Raw genomic sequence first — 27,420 nt, forward strand, 5'->3', positions numbered from 1 at the left:
TGATATGAATATATTCATATGAATGTAAATATGAATTTACATGAAGTGATTTAAAATACCAGCAAAAAGTATAGTTTTATTTAATGATTGCTAAAGTCTAAATTCACACAGAGCTAAAAAGAAAAATTTAGCCTTGATATCGCAGTAATGTAATGTTCACTGTTGTGATGGTATGGTTTACACAGGGAATGCAAGATCTACTTTTCAAGACAGGTTTTACTTGTTTCCAGTGACACTCGCCACTCAAAAATATTTCGGTACTTCTATCTCATGCAGCATGTAAAGTCACTGTCAACTTAATACCATTCTTGTCCATACTTATTGCTTATATTCATCCTAAAATACCTTGCAGAATCTGCAGTGTTTATTTAAATCAGAAGATATGTGTTTCCTTGGGAATATATTTCTGTGTTCTCACTAAAATGTACGTAGCCTCTTAGTAGTTATGCATTCTAAACCTCAAGAGAGCGAGTCATTCAGGCTCTGCATCTGAAATTACACAGACAGTAACCACACTAAGTTAGAGGATATGCTTACTTACTTTGCATTGTATAGGTTCAGCCTCTACTCTATGCTTTAAATTTAGCATATCCTGCACTAAGGTCTTTCATTTCAAACAAAGTAAGCTTGATAAATCTTGTGAAATGTATAAGCCAAATTACAGTGTAAATAGTATATCTTTCCAAAGGGATTTCTGTTCATACATTTTAAGTGTGCTAATACTACCCATGAATTTTTGATAAACTGTGTGTTGTTCAGTCAGTACATGACATGTTTTTTTTTTTCAGAGTATATTCGGTGCACTTCTCCTTTACAGTTCTGCTTCTTTCATTATAGGAAGCCCCATATGTTATGTTCAAGAAAAACCATGATACGTTTGAAGGGAATGACAAGTTTGAAGGATATTGTGTAGATCTGGCATCAGAAATTGCAAAACATATTGGTATCAAGTACAAAATTGCCATTGTTCCTGATGGAAAATATGGAGCAAGGGATCCAGAGACAAAAATTTGGAATGGGATGGTGGGAGAACTTGTTTATGGGGTAAGCATACCAATTTTTGAAGCAGGATTTAATTTATCATAGTATAAGTCATAAAATAGGAAGTACATATGCATTTTATTTAATCTTGGGGTCACAAAAAAGAAATAGAATCATGTTTCAGATCTCTGTGTTTTCACCTATTTTGAAGGGAAAAGCAAATAGTTTCATCCAAGTTCTACTGTTTATTTGACTGGTACCTTGTAACATTAGAACATCCATAGTGTGCATATTCCTTAAAAGGTCATTAATGTTAGAGACCATCTATTCCTGATACATTGTAAAACTTAGGAAGAATATCGCTCATTAATTCATTTTCATGGAATGGTGGACAGATCTTTTTAAAAAGATAGGACTCTTGCTCTAGTTTGAGAAATGGAGAATCCACCATTATATATTAAACAGTATGTAACAAACCACTACAGGCAAGTACACAATTAGGCAGTTCAGAATGAAGACAGTCTTTTAAGATGAACATATAATAAATAATATAATTTAAGAACAAACTTAGAAAGTTAACAACTGAGAGCTTTATGTTATGCAGTGATCTGAAGAAGGATTCTTCAGAATAGCATAACAGTGAACAATTCTGTTGACACATAAAGTTCTAATATTTAATGAAAATAGTTCCAGCAAGCCCAAATATATATTTGCAGTATCTGAGGTTACGAAAAGTATCAAAACTGAGAGCTGAGCTTGCTGATGACTGTGGTTGCTAGGATCTGCTCTGAGAACAGATCAGAATTCTTAAAAAAACTTTTCAATAAAGAAATAAAGAAAATCCTCAAACTATTCAGGTGAGAATATTTCCACCAATGAACTCATAGTATGCCTCAACCTCCATATAAAACACTCCTGTATAATGGTTGATCCATCCTGTTGCAGTTGCAGTTTTCATATTTCCAGTGATGGTTTGGGCCATATATGGCAAAGGCCTTGTGGCTTTTCTAGCAGGTCCATTTCAATTGTCTTCTGTCAGCTAAGTATAGCTGATAAATTCTGTCAACATCATCTCCATTAGCATCAGTTCAAAGGATTCTGCAGAATGAAATAGTGTGTGGGCTGTAGAGTGTGGCAAATGATGCCCCAGAACGTTGGTGATTTCACCTCTCTGTGGGAATGGAAAGGTTATATCTTCACAAAACTCTTTATGTTCTTGGAAGTTCATGAAGGAACCAACCTCAAGTATGTCTTTGAAGAGTAGAAAAACTGTCACCAAGAATGTATATCTGTCTACTTTAGTGGCTTGGAAGCAGCTCAACTCATAGGATATTAAAAAACAAAGATTTTTCAGACTTACTTTATCAAGTATTGAGATTAATCCTTGTCTGGCTGTTAATTTCAATAGCAAACTCATGAACATCAATGGCCAAGCACTGTTTGACACTAGAAGTTTTTTTCAATATTCCAAGAAATTTTGCCCTTTATGAGAAAATTCCCTTGCCCAGATGCATCTTTTCAGTGGCTTATCATCTAGTTGAAAATTATAGAGGAAACTTGATATTACACTTTCATTTTCTGTTTGTTTGGGGTTTTTTTTTCCTCCTTTTATCTTGAAAAATTTACCTCATCAAACCCAAACTGCCCCAGTACTATGCTGGCATACAGAATGCTGTTAGAAAGCTCACACACATGTATCAGCACCTGTGGCTGTCAACACAGCTGAAAGCAATAAAGCTCACAGGCATGAGGAACCTGTTGCAAATTACCTACATGAAGAGGATAACCCAGAATACATGGCTAACACTTCATTTTTTGTAATGGAAGAGGCTGAGGTGAAGGGAAGGCTCTTTCCACTTCTCTGTTTAGGAAGGCTGCAGTCTCATTGTGCTTCAGGGACTACGCTGCAGCAAGGCTCTTGGAACGGCTTTTTTATTGAAGAACTAAGAGAAGTTTGGCTCTTGCCCACTGCTCTACTATCCGAAGGCTCCTTCAGGGTATATCTATCCTGGTGTATCAGTGGCACCAGGGAGTGTCCCTGTGCTTTGGAACTTGCCTAATCTGCTAAATCGCAATGGTCCCTGCTATATTTTTGGCCCATAGCTACTGTCCAAAAGAATTCCTGAGCCCACCTGGACACTAGGACCATTGCCTATAAGCAGCTTGAATGCAGTCATGCTGATTTAGAGGTCAGGTGACTGTCACGGTAGCGATGCAGGCTGTCAGGTGGGGCTTAAGGCAGAGAGCTACACCAAATGTGTTAAATTTACTTTTACAGGTGTGGCTTTAAGGGAAATTGTTCTTTCTGTTAACTTATGAAGTTTGCTGCTAAAGATTTCCACAGGGAATCCCTCAAGAGCATCCTTCCTGCAAATTCCTTGAATCCTTGCCAGATGATTTACAGAGCATCAGGTTCCCAGGCCTATTCCACAAAGCAGAAAAATCAGCTAGCCAGAGACTTTGCTGCAAAGCTCTGCTAGAAGAGTATGTTCATTTTCTCTGATAGATCTCCTAATGACAAACACAAGTACTTTGAGTAGTTGGCTATGCTTCAAGCAAGGCTTTTTATGTGCAGCCAGGACTGGGACAGACTTTGCAATTGAATTAACAAGTTAACGAGATGATCTGTTTGGAAAACATTGAGAGCTTTTAATTCCCAACCACATTAAAGGATTAACAGACAGTTTTGTGCTGGCCAGTGAGATTGAATCCTTTCTGTGCATAAAAGGCTCCCCTGCTTTCCTGCTCTTTGCACCATACCCCAATGCCCTGTCGCCCTATCCATGTTACTGAGAGTGGACATGTGACAATTTTATCCTATGTTCCCTTGAGACCTGTATGCAGCACTGAGTGTTCTGGTACCTGGACTCCCAGGTGCTGCACAGAGAAGTTTACTTGTTTCCTGAGCTCTGTAGTTGAGTTTTCCATCATGTCCCAGAGGAAAGAGCGTATGAACTTCCGCTCTGTAAAGTTTTGCAAAGACTGTGTGGAATGTCATGCTGTAGATGGTTTTGTTTTTAGCACTCTGTTAAAAACTACCAGGAAATCTTGGTCATTTGTCCCCGATATATCCAAATGCATGGAGTAGTGCATATGAATTCTACTTGCCCCGGTGTCTAGCTCACAGGAAAAATGCTGGCTGGGTATAAAATACCATTAAACATGTGCAACAGGTGTTTCCAAATGCACTGTCAGTTCCAACTAAATATTCATTCTCCTGACACACGATGTTGTTCTTTTACTGCTTAACACAAAAGGTCACAATTAATTTCTGTTCAAAATCTGTAAAGCCATGAGATTCTGAGATTGAAATCACTTTCTGCATGATTTTTCTCAGATAGGTTTACTAACTTCACACAACTTGTACCAAGCATAGATTTTACTCACAATAATGATATATGCCATAGAAGAAAATGTCTCTCACCATCAGAATCAATCTTGTCTCGTATAATATTGGAAGGATCCAGAATTCATCTGTATTTGGTAGTGGTGCAGCTTTGATTGAAATGCTGCTACAGATTCAGTTGATTCAACTGCAAAGTATCATTAGTCTTTGTCAAAACAGATTTCATTGGCAACAAAATCATTAATTGTTTACACCATACTTATATTGTTAATCATTTAAATCCATAATTACATGGTGTACGTTAACTGGGCAAAGCACAATTGCTGGTAATTATCATGCACAGTTATTGTCATCATTTAGCTTTCAAAATGAAAAGTTTATGTAGGCCTTAACACGGCACACAGAAGTCTCATAAAAATAATAAATAATATTATCAGTTTTGGGAGGCTGCACATTTTCAGAGGTTTTTGGCATTTAATTATGACCTAGCTATATACTGTCCCTTTACATTTATTGACATGAAATGGATTTATCTAGATCATGAATCATCTGATACTAGATCTCTATTGTAAAGAAATTGGATAAGTTCCTACTTCTCCTCTTAAACTTCTTCAAATACTGTTGGGAGCTAGTTCTGCTGTAGTTCAAGTTCTGCATATCCTCTTTGAGCATTTAAATTTGTAAGATAAATCCTATCCAGTGTTTCATATATGATATGCAATGTGCTAAGTAGGTCTTTAAAATCCCCTCATTTGACACTAAAATGGTGATGTCACTTTTCCAACTCACATTGTGAAAACTGAAAAAACTCAAGGATCTGTATTTTAATCCCAGTGTCAATCTGCAGACACACAAAAAACCCCATTAGCAAAAGCCTTTGAAGACCAATGACCAGGTCTATCATTTACCCTGTGTTAATGAAGATGCCACTATGTGACAAAAACAGAGAAGGTTGGCAGTAAGAGATCACAGTTACCATGAGTCTTGCACTTAATTAATTTCAAAGACTCAACACTAGATATTCTCAGAAACCAAAATTTAGAAATATAAAAAACATTGGCTCTAAAGAAGGAAATCATTCTTCTAGAAAAAAAGGAATTTATGAGTGAGATGAAATACAAAAATATGCAGGAAAACCAGTAGCCCAAACCATCCTACAGTCCTTAGACTACAGAAACAAAGTTTACTTTACAATTTTCAGGCTACTAAAAAGTATATTTTAGACGTAGTATCTTTCTTCATATAATACTTATTTTCATAAAATATCTATTTCAGTAAGACTTATGTAATCATAAGGCATCAAGAAGCCATTTTTAAAAATGCCTGGTATTACAAAACTTAAGATAAAATTCAGGGAATTAGCAGTGTTGTCATAATATTTACCGAAGATATTAGCACCAGAGATAATTTCTGATACCTTTGCAAAATTATGATTTTAGATGTGTTACTTAAACTTTAATAACTTTACATAACATTATAAGTGCTTGCATCGCAAATGTTTCAGAATGACAGATACAATCTGATGATTAATATATAGCAATTTTCATACAAATTTGCATTTTTGGACCACTGCACTGGAATGAGTCATTTCTTTTGAATTATTCACAATTATAAAACTGCAAAAATAGGTTTAAGGTTTGACTACAAAAATCAGTTTAAAATTAAATTCAATAAAATATATATAACTCAATATAAGTGTGTACAAAATAGAAAACATAAAATATTTTAAATGCATTTATCTGTTTCAAAGTTTAAAGATGACAAAAAAGCCTACATTTCAATTTCTTTTTTTCTGTGTCACCCAAGCTATTTACATAACACTTGGATTAAACTATTTGAGCCCATCTTTATTTTTCATCATGTTTTAATCTCATTGAAACAACAAAATGTTCACAAAATATGCTCAATTACCCTCCTTAGCCCATAAGCTATATAAAAGTCCACAGGCTCTGCTATGTGACTGTACCTAGGCACAGCACCATGGTGATGAATAGGAGAAAGATTTCAGCAGCTTTTGCATCTGTTCCCCTCCCACAGGTGCATCTTTTGACCCAGTTCCCCTTGCAATTCCTATCTGAAGTTCTGCTATAATGACAGTTTTAGCATACAAGGCAAGGCAAGGCAAGGAGCAACTCTTAACATAAAATTGCATCCCTAATGACAAAAATGATCCATTAGCTTAGCTACAATGTCTTATAGTTCATGCAGACGTCATTGTTAGCAATCATAATCAGTAATGATTCATTCAAGATTGGCGTTTTCATTCTAAAAACGTTAGAAACCCATTTAAAAATATTCCTGACAGTAGTGGGAATGGATTCAGCACATTTTTGATTCTTTTATCACATGATTTCACACACTTATTTTCTGTATACTTAGAATTTTTCAATGTTTAAAATCTGATCATTCCTATTGAATTATCTTTCTGACAAGACAATTGTGTGCAGTTTGGTGGAATCACAGCAACAGTTAATCAGAAGTTTGTGGCTTCATACTATTTGGAGATTCCTTGAGTCTGTGAACTGGTTTCCCTTGAAAAATGATTATGTCTTATGAAAATATGACAATAAATTACTGTTTCTGGGATCCTCAAAAAAAAAAAATCTCTGTACGTTCAGTCATTATAGGGTCATTCTCATTTTTCATTCTTCCTTGAATTCTTTTACTTTAAATCTAAATTAATGCCTAAAATGATCTTCCTACACTGTTGTTCACCTCTATAAGATTTTAAGAATCTTCTGCTTAGCAGAAAAATTAAGTATTTGTATAGTTCTGTAAACTAAAAACCTGCAATATGTATGTTTTACTAAAAGCATATGGAGTAAATACAGAGTGTGATAGAAAGAAACAGAACAATGTTATAGAGCATTTAAGCCACAGTGTCCTAATGTTAATAACATACCTTTGGAATTAGCTGCTTAGCTGAGTGTATAAACCAACTTCAATTAATCTATACATCTATATTTCTTTTTTCTTTATAGAAAGCAGAGATTGCTGTTGCGCCTCTGACCATCACTTTGGTACGAGAAGAGGTCATTGATTTTTCTAAGCCTTTTATGAGTTTGGGGATATCCATTATGATCAAAAAGCCCCAGAAATCTAAACCAGGAGTGTTTTCCTTCTTGGACCCTTTGGCGTATGAGATCTGGATGTGCATAGTCTTTGCCTACATTGGTGTCAGTGTGGTCCTCTTCCTAGTTAGCAGGTTTAGTCCGTATGAGTGGCACACAGAAGAACCAGAGGATGGGAAAGAAGGACCCAGTGACCAGCCTCCCAATGAGTTTGGCATATTCAACAGCCTCTGGTTTTCCCTGGGTGCCTTTATGCAACAAGGATGTGATATTTCCCCAAGGTTTGTGTCAAATCTTTTTACATTTGCATTTTATCTTCAACACTGAAGCATAAAATCTTCCTTCGTTAATTTTCCTGGCAGTGTTTTGAAGTTCATTCTTTATGAAGCCTTTTCATTTATTTATTTATTTATTTAAATGACCATGATAAGGGCAACAGATAATCTACTTTGAATTTCAGTCATTACTATTATTTAACCAATATCAATTACCACAAACCACAAACAGCCCTCAGGAACAAAAGGTACACACAGGAGAAATTCCACTGAGTTGAATTCTGAGGAACTGTGTTGTTGCTACATTGGTTCCATTGCATTACATCTGTGAAATGCAAAAAATCATGCTGAATTTTTGCCTTCCATCAAGGATTCTCCCATTTCTGTTCTCTGTCAAGTTCTACAGTGCCGCTTTGCAAATATCACTATCTGTGAGAGACAATATTTGACCATCTAGGTCTGAGAAGCCACGCTGTATTGCTAAGCTGTGCCTTACAGAGCATGTGCCTCAGATCTAATATGTGACTCCAGTCCTGAATTTCTCAGCCTTTTAAAGATACTCTGGAACTTTAGTGGGCAGTAACTAAAGCTTCTTAATTAAATGTTATGACCCAATCTTTCAAACTTAAATGCTTCATTTTAGCCATTTGCAGTGAAATTTTGAGTGTTCAGCATTGGCCTAACCCATCTATTATTGAAGTTAGCAATAAAACTGGTACTGATTAAGAGTGGATGGACATTATTCCTCAACAGCCTTCTCATCAAATTACAGGTATTGGAAAGGAAAATGTAAGTTTTTATTTAACAGAAATGTCTCTGTTACCACAAAATTCTTGCTTCTTAAATAAGAAAAATGTGAATGTTCAAATGATTGCAGTAGCCTGTAAAATGTTTGAAAAGTTTCAGCGACACATTTTAATCCTACAGCAAACATAATCCACGTGCAAAGATTTTTGCAGGTTTCTTTTAAGAGGAAACAGAGAATGCTACTGATTGTCAGATACCATGCTTTACCTTTGTCTCCAAAAAGAGATTGTCTATCCAGGATTTTTGTCAAATTTTTTTCCTATTTTAGGCATGTCCTGAAATAATATACCCACTGAGATTACTGTTCAAGAGAATTCAAGCTTCTGTATATGTGTGATGCACAATAGTACAGTGGACTTTGTACTGTAGACGTTAAGATTTGAGAGTAAAAGCATTTATAAGTATCTAAAATGCAGATGATCTTCCTCCCACTGACTGTTACTTAATGACACATGGTCAGCAATAATGGTGCCTTCGCTCTCTCTTTCTCTCTCTCTCTTTGTGGCTTAAGAGACAGGAAAAAGTGCATTATCTTATTCATGTTTAGATCCCTCTCAGGTCGCATTGTTGGAGGTGTCTGGTGGTTCTTCACGCTCATCATTATTTCATCCTACACTGCTAACCTCGCTGCTTTCTTGACTGTTGAGCGAATGGTCTCACCCATAGAAAGTGCAGAAGACCTTGCCAAACAAACTGAGATTGCTTATGGGACACTGGACTCAGGGTCAACCAAAGAGTTCTTCAGAGTAAGTTGGCATATCTATTAGAGCACCTCTCCCTACCAATTGCTCTTATAAGATGCTTGGAAGTGTGAAATAATGTTGCTTTGCAATTATATGTAATATAGTTTGTAATTCCTGCAATACTTTAGCTGTATTTTTATCCCCACAAATCCATTTGTTGGAGTTTTCAGTTTTTTTGATTTGTGGAAAGCTTATTGATCCTGTCACATGGGCAAAAGAGGTGCCTGGGGGGATACTGAAGCCAGTGATAATTAAAGCAGCATTGCACTATTGATTCATCTGAAGCTACGGTACTGATGTGCAGCATTGAAAGCCTGTGATGGTAATTTGGACTCTTGCAGGTTTTGCTTCTGCTTATGGATTTGGCTGTGTGAGTTTTGCTTTAGGGTCTACGGGGGGGGCAGGATATGCATTTTTTAATATGCTGACTTTCAGATGGATAATAAAGAGAAAATTTAACTCGAGGGGATGTGGTTGGAGCATTAGGAAATAGCCTAAATAGCCATTCATTTGTCTGTGCTGTCTCTATTGATTGCTTCATTTTCATTTGCTTTCCTGCGTTAGTGTATGTAATACTCATCATTCGCCAGCTGGAAAACAGGGAGCCTGGACATCACAAGGAGTACATGATAAGCAGTACCTCCTGCTTTATTTCAAGTGTCTAGCAGATGAAAGTTAAGCTCATCTGACTGAAGTGAGTTTAGTGTTTTGAACACAGCCCTGAGTAAATGCTGTGAGCCAATAATCCTTCTTTGAAAACTGCACAGTTTAAGGTCTTTATTTATCTGAAATGTGGAGTTTAAGGCATTATTAGAAGTCAGGAAAATGAAGTGATAATTTCTTCTTATTGCCTAATTGAAAGGAAAATGTTCTGTGTTAGGCACTCCCACGCACTTTAAGTGTTTTTAATTTGGCCAAACTAAACTCAGTGAACCATTAACAAAAATTTTGCATGGAATTTGGAACTACAGACAATATCAATTCAAGGGCAGCTTCTGAGTGACTCCCAAAAGCTTTGAAGTGAAATAACCTTTTTAGTGTTACAGGTATACCCAGAGAAGAGCTTGCCAATCTGTTCTATTAGCTGTAAAAAGATGACTTATAAGACATACTTAACAAACACATAGTGGTTTGACCTTCTCATCAAGGAACTGATCAAGGAGTTCAGTTTAACCTAGTTTTCTAGCTTTCTTCTGTAGGCACTGGAGAAAGAAAAGCAGCCCTGTGCATTCTGTATGGGACATGCGGGCTATGGTGAAATAAATCACACATGGAAGTATCTACCTCTGTGTGGGCTCTAAAGGTATCCCACTCAAATGGCTAGGGTGCTTGGTACCTCATTTTTAATGGGTAGGGTTCACTGATAAGTTTCTAACTACACCTGTCTTCTTCTATATCCAGGGTGTTTGTACACACAGTATGACTCTAGAGGTGTTCTCTGGGAGCTTTATTTTGTATCCCAAGTGGTAGAAACTCAACTCGTGGTCCTTAGAAGCCCTAATTTCATACCAGATGTCTACAAAAGTGGTGGCATTATATTAAATACAGAAGGGTTTTTTTCTGAGAATTGAGATATGTTGGTACTGAGATGGCCAGATTTCCTGTTTTCCTTAGAAGAGTATAGTCCCTCATACACATTATTTATATTTACCTATCTTTAACCCATAGATTCTTCTTTAGTTCATTTTGTAGAAATTTATTTAATTCTGGACCTTCCAGTTTCAGTCCATCATTAGCTGAGGTGGTAACCACAGTATATGGGTAAAAATAGTACTTTCAACTAGAGTGAAGCTGTGGTAATATTTAAACACATGATGCTGATGACTAGGCAGATTTATGTAACTGGATTTATTAACTTGTTGCATTTTCAAGAGTATCCAGTGCTTGTAATTTTTTTTAGGTGATGATGCAAAAATTAATTCCCAAAGAAATAGTGAGGAGCAAAGGAATGGAGTTGTTTTTTCTTAAGAGTTTTAGAACACTTGCACAAACCATTGTTTTGAAGTAATGAGGTCAGGTATTTTGATGCAGAAACACTACTGGTCACAAAAATTTCATTCTTTTAAATCATCCTGCAAACACAGAAACATTTTTGTTTCGAATCACTATGCAAGATCTCTTCTTAAAAAGAAGACATGATAATGAAGTAAAAATGTCTGTAATGACAGTCCTTTCACTTCAGTCTTCAAGGGTTAAGGGAAAAAAGAAAGAAAATCAGTGCTCCTCTTTTAATTTTTCCTTTCTTTCAAAATACAGAAGGAAACATTAAAAGTAACTGCAAATACTAAATATTGTTGCATATGCAAAATTTGAACCTTTATCAATATTTGAACTGTGTTGATCACTTTTTAAAAAATGGTGCAGTTGAGGCCCTCTTATCAAATGATTTCTAATCTCTCACAGTATAGCAATTTTTAATAATATTGTATGTGCTATTTCTAAAAATACTTCTCACAAAACAGGGACAAAGATAAAGTATGGGATGAAGTTCAACAAGGCCAAGGTCCAGGTGCTGCTTTGTACAACAACCTACGGCTGGGCTGGGGACAGAGTGGTTGGAGAGCAGCCAGGTGGAAAGGGACCTGGGGGTGCTGATCGACAGGAAGCTGAACATGAGCCAGCAGTGTGCCCAGGTGGCCAAGAAGGCCAATGGCATCCTGGCTTCATCAGAAACAGTGTGGCCAGCAGGAGCAGGGAGTGATCCTTACCCCTGTACTCTGCGTTGGTGAGAACCGCACCTTGAGTGTGTGTTCAGCTCTGGAGCCCCTCAGTTCAGGAAGGACACTGAGGTGCTGGAGACGGGTCAGAAGAGAAGAGCAGCCAGGCTGGTGAAGGGACTTGAGCACAAGTCCTATGAGGAGAAGGCTGAGGAGCTGGGATTGTTTAGTCTAGAGAAGAGAAGGCTTAGAGGTGACCTCATCACTCTCTTCAACTACCTGAAGGGAAGTTATAGCCAGGTGGGGGTTGGTCTCTTCTCCCAGGCAACCAACAACAGGACAAGGGGACATGGGCTCAAGCTCTGCCAGGGGAAGTTTAGGTTAGATGTTGGGAAGAGAAGTGCTACAGAGAGGGTGATCAGGCATTAGACGGCCTGCCCAGAGGTGGTGGATTCTGCCATCCCTGGGTTTTAAAGAGATTGGACATGGCCCTTGGTGCCATGATATAGTAATTAGAGTTGGATCAGGGTTGGACTTGATGATCTTGGAGGTCTTTCAACCCAATCTATTCTATGATTCTATGATTCTATGATTCTATCAACAGACAATATTTGCATAAACACTGTTTGCATAATACATAAATTAAGACCTAGCCTGAAACAATAGCACAAGAAGACTTGTGTGCCAAGTCTAAAATTTTGTGGTTTTGAAAGCAATCATCTTCATCTTTTGGTATTAGAGTCACATGTCAGTGGTGATTATCTGGCTGGAAGATGAACCTTCAGGACACTTTGTTAGACTTCCAATATTTTTTATCTTTTGATAGGCAAAGGAAATTAGATGCTTAAAAAAAAAATTCAATGCAGCCTTTTTCAAATTATTTAGAGTGTTGTTTCCTCTTACTAATCATGCCCTGTTGTATGTGCGGCATAGCTTTAGTTTTAAATGAAAGTGACTATTATATGTTTACTTTATAAAGAACTGTAAGGGATGTTAAGATGCAAGAAATGTTTGGAAGTGAAGGCTGACAAAGCCAACAAAATATTCTTGAAATTATGACTGATTCATTACTGCTCTCTTCCATTCTTTTCTTTCTGTAAATTTAAATCAATGAAATTACATCAGTGTAAAAAAAAGAATGCATTGGTGGCTTAGTTTATGCTTTGCTCCCAGCCACTATTATGTAAATGAAAAGTAGCTGTGACTAAAGTGGAAAGAAATGGTGACAAAACAGGATATTACTGTGGACAAGCACAGCTGTTGTTGATTTAAATTTTATTATATTTGACAGAAAGATAAAATTATGTGTGTAGACAAATTAAAATAAGCAAGGATAATGTATGATGTTCTGCTATATAGTATTCTTATTGAACATTTCTGGTTAAATGCCACTTCTTTTCAAGACCAACTTATGTTCCTAACAAATTATTTTCTAAGAAATAATGCAATCATTCAGTAATTGGTAAAAAGATGTGCTTCAGAGAAATTATTCTCACCTATACAAAGGCTTTTTAAAGCAATTGTCAAGATTACAGATTTGGGTTTTGTTTAAATATTGTAAGACCTCTTGTTTTGGGGATTTATAATAATGGATATTTTCCTTGAGTGCTCACACAGTGTAGGAACAAGCTCATGGACCAAATCTTGCTTAGCTAGAAACTCCTGTTGACTCAAATAAAAGCTGACTTGATCATTAGGTTAAAAAGTCCTTTTTGCAGCATGCATAAGAGAAGACAAGTGCCATCTGTTATTATAAAAACACTGTGTAGTGTTTAGCTGACACACTGCTGGTTTGCATGTATATATTCTTATTGCTGGAGGAAGCAAAGGAGTTGTTGGGTGAATCTAATGAGCATAGGAAACTTCTCAGCTTTTTCTGACAGCATTTCCTTCCTTTCTTTCTGTTCAAATTTTTTTTGCTTTTCTTTTTTATTAAGAATTTTTTTATTTTTTTTTTTGCGTAAGTGTTCACCTGTAGTTACATCATGTATTCCCAGACAGGAAAATTTCCAACTAATGCACTCTAAGCCACAAATTCTTGCTCATTCTTTGAGCAAGTGCATTTCTTACTCTGATACTGGCTGTATCAGAGTGTTTAAAGTAAATCCACTGATACTACATTTCTAAAAACTTACCAAATTATTTAAGAAAAATGCTTACGGCATTCCACTTCCTTTAATAGCATATTTGGTCCAATTTGCTGTTTCCACCTGTTACTGTGAACTGTGTCTTCAAATATTGTGAAACCTTTCTGAATGTAAATCAAATTAATTCTGAACTCTGAATTATGAAAGCAGAAATCTTACTTAAACTATTGTGGGTTTAGTGGTGAGAGAAATGCTTGAAGATTCAGCTCAGTATTTATGGGGAGATTATTTTACTGTTTGTCTTTACCATACAGGCTTATTGTGGATATCTATTTCATATGTAATTCCCTAAAACACACTTTACAATACTCTGACTGTGTGTGTCTTTATCTAACAGTAAATTCCGCTTTGCAGGTTTTTTTGACTGTTAGAGGCTAGCTGAACTTAAAAATAACATCTGACATTAGATTATTGATACCGTTATTTCTTTTTTCTTTTAAAATAATCATGGAATTCAAATAAAATCCTTGTCGAAGATTTCCCCAATCTCAGTTGTCTGAAAAATTAAATATGATTGATTTTATTTGAACAGTGCCATTCTGAAACGTTGCAACATTCTTTTGTTCTAACTTCTTTTTGATTTTCTCCAGAGATCAAAAATAGCAGTGTATGAAAAGATGTGGACCTACATGAAATCAGCTGAGCCATCAGTGTTCACTAGGACTACTGCAGAGGGAGTAGCTCGTGTCCGCAAATCCAAGGGCAAGTTTGCCTTCCTGCTGGAGTCCACCATGAATGAATACATTGAGCAACGAAAGCCATGTGACACCATGAAAGTGGGAGGAAATCTGGATTCCAAAGGCTACGGCGTAGCCACACCGAAGGGTTCTCCATTAAGGTGGGTGGAATAGTATAACAATATAAAATGTGTTGTTATAGTATTCCACCTTCCCTGATGTCCCTGATATAGCTCTTTTTGTTTTGTGTGTGAACATGGTATGTTATTTTTCTTTTCTTCCATTTCATTTTTTTTTTTGATCAACAAAGGTAAACATTTTTAATTGCAATATGGATTTAGCAGCTCTAGTTGGCATATCTTTCAAGGCCATATAAAAACCAAACTGGTTGAACACTAGCTACCTGAAGTCAGCCTCGATAGAATTAACATCAGTTATCCTATTTCATCAGCTTTTTTCACCAAATTCAACCCTTTATAACAGTATTATGCCCACATTATCTGCATCAGTATCTGCATCAATAATATGGCTACATTTTATGTTTTGTTTATTGATCCTGGCTGCTAATTTCTGAGTAAGAAGCTGCTTGTAACATCTTTTTTTCAAATTTCCTCACTTGGAGGCAATTAGTCCTTCATTAAAGTAACTTCATCAAAGTACTTTTTGTTGAAGCACCTTCTTATTTAGAAAAAACAAAGTTTGTGTTTCTAGCATTATGCATTTCAGTACTGCCTTCAAACTCACCAGTATTTGCTTTGTCATGGTATCAGATGCATTCAGTCAAGTAGGAAAGGTTTTGATTCAGAGGTAGAATATCGTTTGCTTTTCATTCAGATTGTTGGGGGACACAAGTCAAGGTACTAGCTCTGTGTTAAAATTGGCAGTGTTTACCATTCTGATGTCTTTAAGGCAAGCGAAACTTGCCTTTTTCCTCTGTAGATTTGCCAATTTTCTTCAAAGCCAAAGAATGACTAGGAGATTAAGGGAGTGTGGCCTGTGGAGTCTGACAGTTATAGGGTACGTGTGGGTGGGGGAAAGGGAATGGCCTTCAGAAGCAGTCAACACCCCACTTCTCACATTTGTGCTCATGATAAGGGATTACAATGTGAAATAAATTCCCAAAAGGGAGGAATTAGGTTTAAGGGAGGAGTTGCAAATGCAGATGAAGCCCTAGCTAAGAAGCTATCTGTCTACATCTGTGACTGCAGAGGAGACATCATCACCACTATGCAGATAACTAGACTCACTCATAACTCATCATTTTGACTTGCACACAATACACAAACCTCAATAGCTGTAACTGTATTACAGGGTTGGTAATAGGAGTATCATCAGAATCATTTACATCCACAACAAAAGAAGATTTGTATGTGCAGGGGAAAATCAGGCCAGTTATTTCAGTGATTGAATATGAATTTTTGGTCCTTAACACTCAGTACACCTTAGATTTAAAAACTGCCATCTTCACTGCTGAATGAAGTAGTAAGAGAACATAAGAAGGTGAGAGAGGGAAGATGACAACAATAAAAATATTAATTATATAGAAAAGGATGTCCAGAACTCATGGAGTTGTTAAAGGTAGAAGGCAGTGATAATAGGAGAGGCTGACCTATTATCTGGGTATATTTTCAAAGCACTTGGGTTTGGGGTTTTTTTAATATTTCTGGTAGTTTGCTATCTCCTTCTCAGTGTTTCAGGCAACATAAGAGTGGTAGGCAGCACTGCAGTTTAGTGGAACTGCTTTCCTGCAGTAAGGAAATGCCCATTGCTGACAGTCATGCTTTACTGTGCCAAAGCTAGGACAGACTTTTTAAGAGTCACTGTGGCTGCTGTCATATACATCTTGGCAGTGGGCTGTTTGCTTTAAGCATGCCTTATGGTGTTCTTTAGGTCCTGTTCCTTTTTCTACAGTGTTCAATACCAATGACAAGAGACAGTCTGTTATAATGAGCACTGGTAACCAGTGGAAGTTGATTTATGTCAAATTTTGGCTGATTTCAGGTTTGTTTAATTGGTTAGAGAAGAATATCTAGGAGTAATGGGGATGAGGCATAAAGCAGTTAGAAATAAGAGGACCTAGCAGGACTGTTTAGTAAGAACAGAGAGGAGGAGCACAACCATGATTTTGAGGATCCGGTGTGAAATTCTGGTTCCATCCCATCTAAAACCCAAGCTCTCAGATGTTTCAGTGAGGCCATAGTTCGGTCTAACTGGGGGTCAGCAACTATCATGAGGGTGATATGATCAAAAGCATGTAGTTTTTCAAATCCTAGCTTCAAATGTGGTTCAAAAAGGAGAATGTGGGAAATCCTACCCAAAATTGAAATCCTACCGGACTGAAAATTGGACCAAATCTTCTTTCAAGCTGTCTCGACTGGCTGTCCATGTCCATGCCCATGCCTTTCCTGAGCCTTTCTTTCACATGTGCTAAGCTGCTTGTTCTCCTGCTGCACCCCATTCCCTCTCCAGCCCCAGTAACAAACCAGCAGTGCTGCTTACCTACTAAAAACATTAAGCAACACACTTAATGTTCTGGATAAAAATAGTGAACAAGCAATACCTCACACTCATACCACCTCTTCCATGTATGTGTATAGAGACTAGCACTTGCTGAGGAGGGGAAAAGCTTCCTCCCCCTGTGCTTTTGAACAGAAAAGAGCTGTAAATTTTAACTGCATGTTTCAGTATTTTCTGAAATGTTTAAATTTTAGAATATGCTGCTTTTGCTATTTTGACTGCATTCCACATGGTAGTGTTTCTGTCACTGATCAGATGACTTATGTAACTGCTGTCTGCACAGATAATTGCAAATATTGAACATGCAGTTTGAAATCCATGAAGGGCAGGCTGGCTAAGCTAATTACATAAATTAGTCAAAAGACATAATTTGCTATGGGAGTTGTAAATTCTATGTTTTATTTAATAATCATAATTTCCTGTTTGAGTAACATGTAGACCACAAATTGCTTGATGTAGTTCACAAATAATTGCAAGTAGCATATAAATGCTAAACGTTCACAATCTATTCTTGGTCTGTTCAGGACTAGGGAAAAATAACAGGTTTTCCAAATGAATTATTCATATTGAATCATTCACTAAACTGTTTGAAACACCTATTTCATTAGAAGTATTTTAGTCTTAGTCCTCCTCCTACTTACAGTGATTATAAACCAGGAGTTTTTTCCCTGAAAATGTAGTAACAGATGAATAAAACTCACGTGAGTGGAGAACCAGACCATGTATTTTCACGGATCTAACGGACAGAAAGTGGGGTGATTCTTTCTGTAGCATAGAATTAGTGTTGGTTCCTGCCATTACATCACTGGGCTCATGTTCATTACAGAACACATACCCATCACTTTGCTCATGCAGATGAAATCCACCTGTCAGAGCGATCCAGGGACTGGTCTCTCTGTTGCTCATGACCGTAACACATGAGCAGGGTTGTGGATTTTAATTTGAAACTCTTCCTTATTGGGCTCCATTCTACACACCTGCAGTGTTCAACCAGTACCTATTGGCTAATTGAAATGATTTATTCTCAGTGCTGGTGCAGTAGTAGGATTCATGCATATCACTGGATGGAGGAGAATGGGAAATGCCTGATGTGTGTTTCCTTTATGCCCACCAGGCAGTACCACATCACACATCATGTGTGTCTCCTTCCTTCCTTCCTTTCAGTGATATTCATTTCTATATAATGTAAAAGACTGATGTGTTTGAGAAAGAATTTGTGATTGAGAACAAAGGCTCTCACCACAAAAATGGTTGAGTTTCTCTCATGGCACTACCCAACTGTTCTAACTATTTCCTCCTCTTACAACGGTAGGTATCGTTCCAAAGCTACTGTGTAGTATTCAGTGTGAATTAATGAGTTTTTTTCTTCAAAGGTGGTGCTTTCAAAGGTGGTTAAGAGGGTGCTGCTTGTCTGCTTAGCGAGACCTGACTTTGTAAATGTTGTTATTAGAAGATGTTCTCATGGCCAGACTTCTGGCCATTTTGGATCACCCCTGGGTCATCTGCCTTGCCACTTGCAGTAATCTGTGTTTCTAGAGAGTGACACCTGGAGATCTTGTACTACACAAATCCTGTGCCTTGCATGCCTCTGCTTTTCTGTTTTAGATATGTAGGCATCATAAACAAGTTTGAATAGTGAAGAACACGAAAAAGTTCTCCACTCTAAGAGGTAATGGAAAAGGAATTAAGGGCAATGTTGTCTTAAAGGTACACTAAAAAGTTTTTCAACTTTTTGTACCTTGAAGCTGTTTGATGTAAAGATGAATGACAGGTTGGGCTAAAAAGTGAGGAGCTGTCTTTTTTTCTGTTCCTGTTTTGACATTTGGCTGCCCTGTTGCACAGACAACAGTATGCAGTGTGGATGAGTAAAACCTCTGCAGGATGTAAGTGTCTGTTGAGACACTTTGAGCCCAGACAGATAAGAGTGGCAGAATTAGATCTAGACAAATAATAAAAAAACCTGATGTGAGTAGATGCATCAATGTGTTTTAGAAATTGGTGGTGTTTGTTCACCAACCTCATGAAATCCAGAGCCCTGTTAAATTCCTGCTATTGGAACTACAGTTAATGTTTCCATATATATGAATCTGGGGTTCTATATTCCATTCAAGTCTCTATTCCTTTTATGTAGTAAAGGAATAACTCCAGTTTGACTTTAGGAGAAATTTTTTATGTTCTGGAGGGGCAAGCAAAAAGGTCCACCTGGTCATATCTGCTGGGTGACAACTGGTGACATGAACTGACTCTACACCGCCTGAGGTGCTGATTCTTTATCCATTCTTTACTGTGTTTAACGTAAGGTGAGCAATGTGGGCAGTGCATCAGTGAAACAGGTGTTGCAGATATAACTTTCTGATCATATAACCTCTATAACCTAGCATCTTGATCTCAGTGACTTCATCTAGTCCTTTTTTTCCTGAGGTAAATCTCTAAAATTTCCATTCTTTCATTGCTTCATTTCAATGTGTTACTACAGCTGGCAGTGTTATTTTTGGTTTTCACAGATATATCCAGTATGGTTCCATAGAAATGTAAAGTGGAAAGAAAACTTATTTCAGCAATGCATGCTCATTCATACAAAATTTAGGCAGATCTCACCTAGGATGGGATATTCCTTCTTTTGTTTGTTTGTTTGGAAGTTATGTTCCCTATTCTTTTCTTCACTCATCTGAAACAAGCTTGGGACAATAGCAATAAATCTGATAGTGTAGTTTCTTCCAATGGGACAATTAGACTTTTTGTCAGGTGTTGTCCTTGATGTTTTTGGAGACCAGAATATAAGAAACTTATTGTGGAAGGAATTCGCAGATCATCATTCACTGACAAAGCTGTTCATTGTGAATTTAATATATTATTCTTAAATATACCCTGTTTCTCATTTTACCCTGGATTTTTAGATCAGTGAGCTGGTAATTCACACCAGGCTCTGTAGGAAAACAATGAGAGTCATTACACAGTAGTCATCTATAAGGATAGATAAAAATCTTTCCCCAAAAACTTGTTGCATGCTCTGGTCTCTTATGCTTTCTGTAAAGCTGGATTTGTGTGTACAAAAGAATGGGTATGATATTCACAGATTGCCTCTAAGTAAAACTAGGAAAAAATGTTTGAGCTGGCCACACAATTTTTTTAGAGTCAGCATTTATTTACTACAGAGGACTTCTTCCACTGTTGTTTTTCAGTGGTTTTGTACTGCAGAAATCCATGAATCTTCACAAAAAAAGACTTTTCCCGTGAGTGAAGCTTCCTTGTACAAGTTGTATTGTATCATGAAGGAAGAATTTCCCTGACCACCCTTCAGTGTACCCTATATTCTTCAGTTTTCAAAGGTCTTCATAGATTTTTTATTTTTTAACCGGTATTGTTGATGCATCTATCCTAGTTTGTTGTGTTTCTATGTATCTGGCCTGCATTCTTCACTCAATTGTATGTTCCTGTTTCTAGAAAGGTACAGAAATAGGCAAAGGTAATGTATCCTTAGGTCATCATGATGAGGTCTATGGCTCATGTGCTTTTGAGCATTGTTCTGGCAATTCAGAGAAGAATGGGTATTTCCTCTGCTGGTTAACTGTCCTCTAGTTGGCAACACTGGTGTCCAGAGACCTCCCCAGATCATTCTGAAGACAAGCAACCTTCACAGTGAGGAGAGATGCAGAGGAAGCAGGTTTGATTTTTTCATGTTTCTCTTCTCCTGCCAGAATAGCTGGTCTTGCCCTTAGTCAGTGTTTTATCCACAGAGGGAATCATTTCAGCAAAGCACCTAGAAGCTACAAGCTGGTGTTATTTATATATGATGTAGAGAAGATATAGAGATAACTGGTGAATAATAGAGGTTTGACAATTTAAATGAGTGATATGAAATTACTGAGCTTGACTTTTACTCTTTTGAACCAAGGGCCACTGGAGGAAAAAAAAATCCCTGCATAGTTATGAGGTGTTCTGTTGATATTTAAAAGAACAGGATTTGAGTCCACTTACTAAGATTTTACAAGGTCATTTCTTTCTGTGATACAAAATTATTTGAAAACTAGAATGGGATCTGTAACATTTTATACATATGTAAACATTATCCTTTTTGACTGATGGTGTAGATCATACTGTATGACTTTGCATAATATTTTTCCCTTCACTGTAGGCATAACAAGGCTTGAATTACCACCTCATTACCATTCAGTGTCAGAGCTTGTAGCTGAGATTTTTCTCAAACAGGTCAGATCCTTCAGAGCTTGTTGGGTTTTCTATCAACTAAAAATAACATTTACTAGGTAAAAAGGCAGAGAGGAGGTCACTGCTTAGCAAGGAGTATAGAGGTCAGGAGTCAAAAGAAGATCAGTGAAGAGAGAGTCTGATAATGAATGTTAGCAAGTTGTTCTTTCAGCTGAGCCTGGGATGCATACTTAGTTTCGGTTGATTATTTCTGTCTAAAAACAGAGTATCTATTTTAAAAGTAAAAATAAAGCTTTGAGAACAGAGATTAGAATCCAAACTTACTCTTTTCCCCAAGATGTGCAAGCAAATGTATTTAGGCAAAATCTTCTACTTGAAGTGGTTTTGCCCTTTCTTAAAAATTTTACATATGGAGGAAGGAAATTGTAGGATTTAAGTCACCAAATTGCAGTGAAGAGCACTGCTGTTGAGATAATTTCTGATATTTGTATCTTTGGAAAAAAACAACTCATTAGTGTCCAGCAAGTGCTGTACTTGCTGAATTTTCTCTGGCTTGAGGGGAAAAAAAAATCACTATGTCTTTCAAGTACTTCAAAGAGACGTCTCTGACCTGCCTTGCCTCACAGAGCCTATTTCTGTATTGCCACTAGCAGGAAGTTTTCACCCTCAGACTTCAGGGGTGATTCATAATTGAACAAAGCTCACAGTGGATCGGAGAAGGCAAAAGCCACAGGAACTTGTTCTGCTGCTTCTTCTGTTTTCCTACACTACAAATGATACTAGAAGCAACTGATGGAAGGCAAAGCTCTTCCAAGAAGATCGGCTCCCATTTTGGTCACACAGTCACATTCTGGTGCCTTTCTGCTAGTATCATCCTGCTCCTTGTTCCAGGCAAGGTCCTGGGATTTTAGAAGAGTTTTGAAATGAGGTGTTTCCGAGCAGGAGGAAACAACAGTAAACTATTGCATAGAATAACAGTTTTTTATCTAAATATTTCAATGGTAATGGGTATTTTTTAATTAGCAGTATAATCAGTATAAAAGGTTAAGTATAAAAGTATTTAAAAGAAAGTATAAAACCATTCTGTTTTTTCAGCTTTATTGTGGGCCACTCTGTGGTAGTCAGCACCAGGACAAGATGAATAACAGGCTTGTTTTCCACAGTCAGAAAGAAATCAAGGCATTAAAAAAAATTACAGTTCTTGTTTTTCTGTTTCAGAAATATTTGAATGCAAACAGGATAGGAGCTTCACAATATTAAAACTATCCAAATGAAATTTGTCAGGCTGTTCAATTCCCTGACAAGTAAAAAGGGGCATATGTTTAAGAATAACCAATGAATTTCTTTCAAACTATCAGCGAAAGCCAGAATGTCTCAAAAGTACTGATACTATTGCTGTGCATACATTTTACTGATTTTCTGGACATTTGCCAACGTTTGATAAGCATTAATCCCCAGCATATGACAGTGGGATACAAAAAGGTTATGGTTGTTTCCAATCTATAGATCCTCTGAGAAACAAACACTGCTTCTTGGCACTTCAGAAATAATTTTCTCCTGCCCTTTTCTGTGCCATTTCCCCAATCCCTTGTAAAGCATCTCAGCAGAGGGCAAGATGCAGCCCTTTATATTTTAACAATGCAGCTTGTTATTATTTCTCCGTTTTCTTTTCATTACAACTCTCTGGCTGTTTAGGTGTCAATTCTCAGGAAACTGCCCTTTGAAGTTGATGGTACAGTTCCTGAGAAGTAAAAGGCCTATCCCACTAAGATAATAATTGTTCAGGTAAATTGTAGGTAGACTAAAGCAAGGGAGCAGGCCACTGAAAGGCATCTCAGCAACTCATAACAATACCTCTCTGTGGAAATGACATTTGGGGAACAAATAGCACCTGAAAAACAGTTTGCAATAAATCTGTGTGGTAGCTGCAAACTACCCACTTCCAACTGACAGTAAGTACTAGATGGACTCCAAGAGATAAAATGGCCATTTAGTCTTCAGGCAGCCTTGATTCTTGTGAGAAATCCAAAACCAAAAAGTAGGGAGAAAAGTTTTTGTTTTCTTTCTTGCAGTTTTTTGAGCTAAGAACAGTGTCTCAGACTGGCACACTGTATGAGAGAGTAGGCATTATGGACTGAACATCCCAGAATGAAAGATGAAAAGATGTTGACAGCATAAAACAAGATTTGGAAGTTTTAATATATAATTTAAACTTCTGTGTGTCTTGGCAAAACTACTATGAAATACACCTGTTTCCCACCGTCAAAATGTTCTCAAGGTGCTCAGGTTCCAGCTAAAAATGGCCATATGTGCAACTCACTGAACAGTACAAGTTTAAAGTATTGTTTGATAAAATAGTGACTTGTGGTTGATCACTAATTATTCCTCTTAACTGGTCCACTTTGTATGTGGTATGAGGTAGAGTCAAAACTAATGCTCTTAATCTCAACTATCTCTAGGTATCCTTAGCTCAAATCTCTTTATTTTTATAACTCAATGTCTTACTTCCTCTTTCACATTTAATTCTCACTCAGCGACTTAGTTGGAATAGGAAGCAGAGGAAGGCAGGCAGAAAATGGGAGTAAGACAATGAATATGAATAATAGCTCCTATTTAACTATATATTTTACCAACTCGCATGATGCTGAACAATGGTGCGTGCTCTTTTTTCGAGTGACAATCTCTTTTAACAGTTGTTGGCAGGATTGGCAGTTTTCTGTCAAAGTTTGGCTATGATTTTTCCTGCAGTTTTTTATAGCCAAAAGTCAACTTTCATGAAAGTTATCCAAGCCTGACCTGGTACAGAGACCTGTTTTATTGTTATACTCCAGTTATTTGTTTCTGCTCTAAAAGAACACATAAAGATAATAATCTGCCTCCAGCACACAAAGAAAGTAGAGCTTTTTTATTATTTTTTCTCCCACGCATGGGCAAAAATAGTATGTGTGCACAGGAAGACCCAGATCCCTTGCATCTTCCATTACTAGCAGCAGGGCTGAATGAGGCCTGCAGGTGAGAGCAGACCCAACATCTGGCAGCCCATCTGTTACCTCCAGAATAGGTTTTCTCTGTATATAATTACACATCAGTCTCTTTCCAATCTGTTGCTTATATGGTTCCATTTAGTGCAGCCCAAATTTGTAATTGCGTCTTTAGAGAGGCTTTTACATTTAGAATTAGATCTTTGGCTTCCTTGGTATGGATGCAGGCATCTGATTTTGAACACAGCAGCATTTTATGCTGTGTCATTTGTATGATTCAGATCTATTTTAGATCTTAAAACTCTTGAACCTACAGAAAAATTCATGGGATCTAGGTTTTTTCCTACAGAATATCTCAACCTTCTCTAGATAACCCAAATCATTTATATTTCATGTGCCTAAATGCAAACATTATAGGCAATTTTTTTAGATTTTTACATTTTCAACCAAAATTTTGAATTTTAAAGTTTCCACAAAAGCCTTTTTCTGCTTGCAACGCAAAACATAAAGAGCCAGGTTTTAGTATGATACTCATTTCCTTATTGGTTTAAATAAAAAGATAATGCCCTGTGTGCAAAGCTGGGGCTACCAATCCACATTCCAATGCTCTGCACTTACTGAGATTCATCTCCTCAGGTTTTAATTGGTATATGATACTATTTTAATTATATTCTATACCTGCTAATGATATTTTTTCCTTTAAAACCACGTGAACATGTGACAATTAGTTGTGATTTTGCAGAGTTTAAATAAAGTGAATTCAGGCTATTAAAGTATAGTTGAAAGTGAACAGAAAGTCACTGTAGTTTCTTGAGGATTTTGGAATTTTTCCTAATCCAGTTAAGTAAGCAAGATGATATTTTTGGAATCTCTTTTAGATAGTGGGCAATTATCCAAATCAGTTTCCAATTAGAGTGCTTTTAGTTCATTCAATTTGTAGGCCACAAGAGAAGATATGGTGGCATCAGATAAAATAATTGCAAACATTCCTACTATATGTAGAGCACTGCATCCTGGTTGTTTTTTTTGACCTCCTCATTTGAGAAAAACATCAATAAATTGAACCAATTTCATGGAAGATGATCAAGATGGAGCTGGATATGGAGCTGCTCTGGTGAGAGGAGGCTGGGGGATCTGGGCTTGTTCAGCCTGGAGCAGAGATGGCTTTGGGGGTCCTAACAACAACCCACAGTTTCTATGGGGGAGGTCTTCAAGCAGATGGAGCCTTACCCTTCACAGCAGTATAGGGAAGAAGGTAAGTGACATCGGGCATAAAATGAAATGGGAGAAGTTCAGACTGGATGTAAGGTGGAACTGTTTCCCCTAACTGCCTGAGGATGGTCTGACAGTGATACTATCTACCCAGACAGGTTGTGCAGCTTCTTCCTTGGAAGTTTACAAACCGTGACTGGTTGAAGCCCTGAGCAGCTTGGTCTGACCTCAGGACTGACCCTTGTGTGAACAGGAGGTTGGACCAGACACCTCCTGAGGTGCTTTCCAGACCACACTGTGTTATGATCCTTTTTTGACAATTATGGATATGAGAAGGATATCTTCAGCCATCACATTCAATCTGCTGGAGCTACAGGACAATTTGGAAAGTTGTAGTAGCTTATGAAGAGTGATGTTTATGTTTTCTGCATGGTAGAAGCTCTTCTCCCTAACTAGTACAAAAGCTTCTCCTAACCTGGCTTTCCTACCTTAGTTATGATTTCTGTGAACTAAAAGTCAAGCAGATTGTTCTCATTTGAATAAAATTCTCATACTGGAAAACAAAAAGAGAGTGAAGTATCTGAACTCAGTGAAGTAAGTGAGTGTGCTTCATATCTCTTCTTTGCCAGGGCTTAACTTCCTGAGCAGCTTTTTACAACTTCTGAGCATGGACCTTTGTGGAACTCCTGAGTAGGGTCAAAATATGGAAGAATTTATTTGTTATGGGAGTTAAGGCACTCAGGTTGGCTGTCTCCCACTTTTGGCAGGAAAAATTAGGAATATCATGTGGTTAAAGACTGAGTTGAGGAAATATGCACAGAAGTTTAAGCTTAGCTCACCTCTAAGGAAGTGCTTGCCATTGGGAGAATGGAAGGATAAATTGATAAAGAACAGTTGCCTGAAAAGTCACCAAGATTTCTGAGAAACAATGCAGTGTGGTTGGCTGAAGTCATGTCATACTTGTAAGCATAATTATGATCCTGCCCAGATTTCCCAGGAGTCTTGGAGAAGATCAGTTCGCCTTCTCAGGTGAACTCAGGTGAACTCTCACTTCAAGGTTCACCTTTGCAAATCAAAGGTAATGACCATTGCCTGTCAGCTTCAGAGGAATAGTGAAGATTAATAGTGTGGTGGTTTTGTGCTGTGAATATCTGAAGTCCGTTCCTACTTTAGATGTTTGTATGATTATTTCAAATCCATGGAGGTGTGTGCCTCAGGACAAACACCATGGTAGAATTCTCAGTGTCTTTGGTCAAAGAAACTGTTTTGGAGAGAAAACAGTACAGAAATTGTAACTTTGACTAATGACTTCTTAAACAGTCTGTGGTCTATGATGACATGTTGTTTTGTGTTCCCTTTAGAGAACAATGGCAGAAATCTCCATCACCAGTGGACCGTACTCCGTCTGGTCTTTTTTATTAAAAGTGGCATGTGGGCATGTGTCCAGGACAACAGCAATTACATTATTTGTATCTCCATACCCACTGTGGAGATCTAGTAGTACTTTCACTACCTTGTTTTCTTTGTAGCCTTGTATTTGAAACATGAGTATTACTGTATTGCCATGGCTGTGCTTGGTCCAACTGGTCTGAGAGCTGCTATATTTGCATTTCACAGAATGGTTTAGGTTGGAAGGGATCTTAAAGATTATCTAGTTCCAAACCCCCTGCCATAGGGAGGGACACCTTTTACTAGACCAGGTGGTCTGCTGGATGAGAATGTGTAGGGCATAGTAAAGTTCTGGCAGAACCATTGTATCAAACTGACTGTGGCCTTTACTTCCCCACCACAAGCTGCAGTGTAGGGACACAGAGCTGTATAGAAGGGAACATGCTTCCA

The 27,420-nt window shown here is 37.4% G+C and overlaps 1 protein-coding gene across 10 annotated transcripts in view; it reads left to right on the forward strand.

Annotated features, from left to right (window-relative positions):
- GRIA4 (glutamate ionotropic receptor AMPA type subunit 4) overlaps nt 1-27,420 on the forward strand; it is a 217,661-nt gene that overhangs the window by 160,322 nt on the left and 29,919 nt on the right. For all 10 annotated transcript variants that reach the window (XR_007630986.1, XR_007630985.1, XM_050333055.1 and 7 more), the window contains exons 10-13: nt 838-1,044; nt 7,309-7,679; nt 9,028-9,226; nt 14,618-14,865. Coding sequence is in view for 8 of the 10 variants with exons in the window: in XM_050333055.1 (XP_050189012.1) it covers nt 838-1,044; nt 7,309-7,679; nt 9,028-9,226; nt 14,618-14,865 (1,025 nt within the window). In the remaining 2 variants the exon portion in view is untranslated. The remainder of the gene's footprint in view (nt 1-837; nt 1,045-7,308; nt 7,680-9,027; nt 9,227-14,617; nt 14,866-27,420) is intronic.

The sequence above is a fragment of the Myiozetetes cayanensis genome, unplaced genomic scaffold (genome assembly GCF_022539395.1).
Source record: "Myiozetetes cayanensis isolate MyiCay16 unplaced genomic scaffold, myiCay2020 scf5-8, whole genome shotgun sequence".
Lineage (NCBI taxonomy): Eukaryota > Metazoa > Chordata > Aves > Passeriformes > Tyrannidae > Myiozetetes > Myiozetetes cayanensis.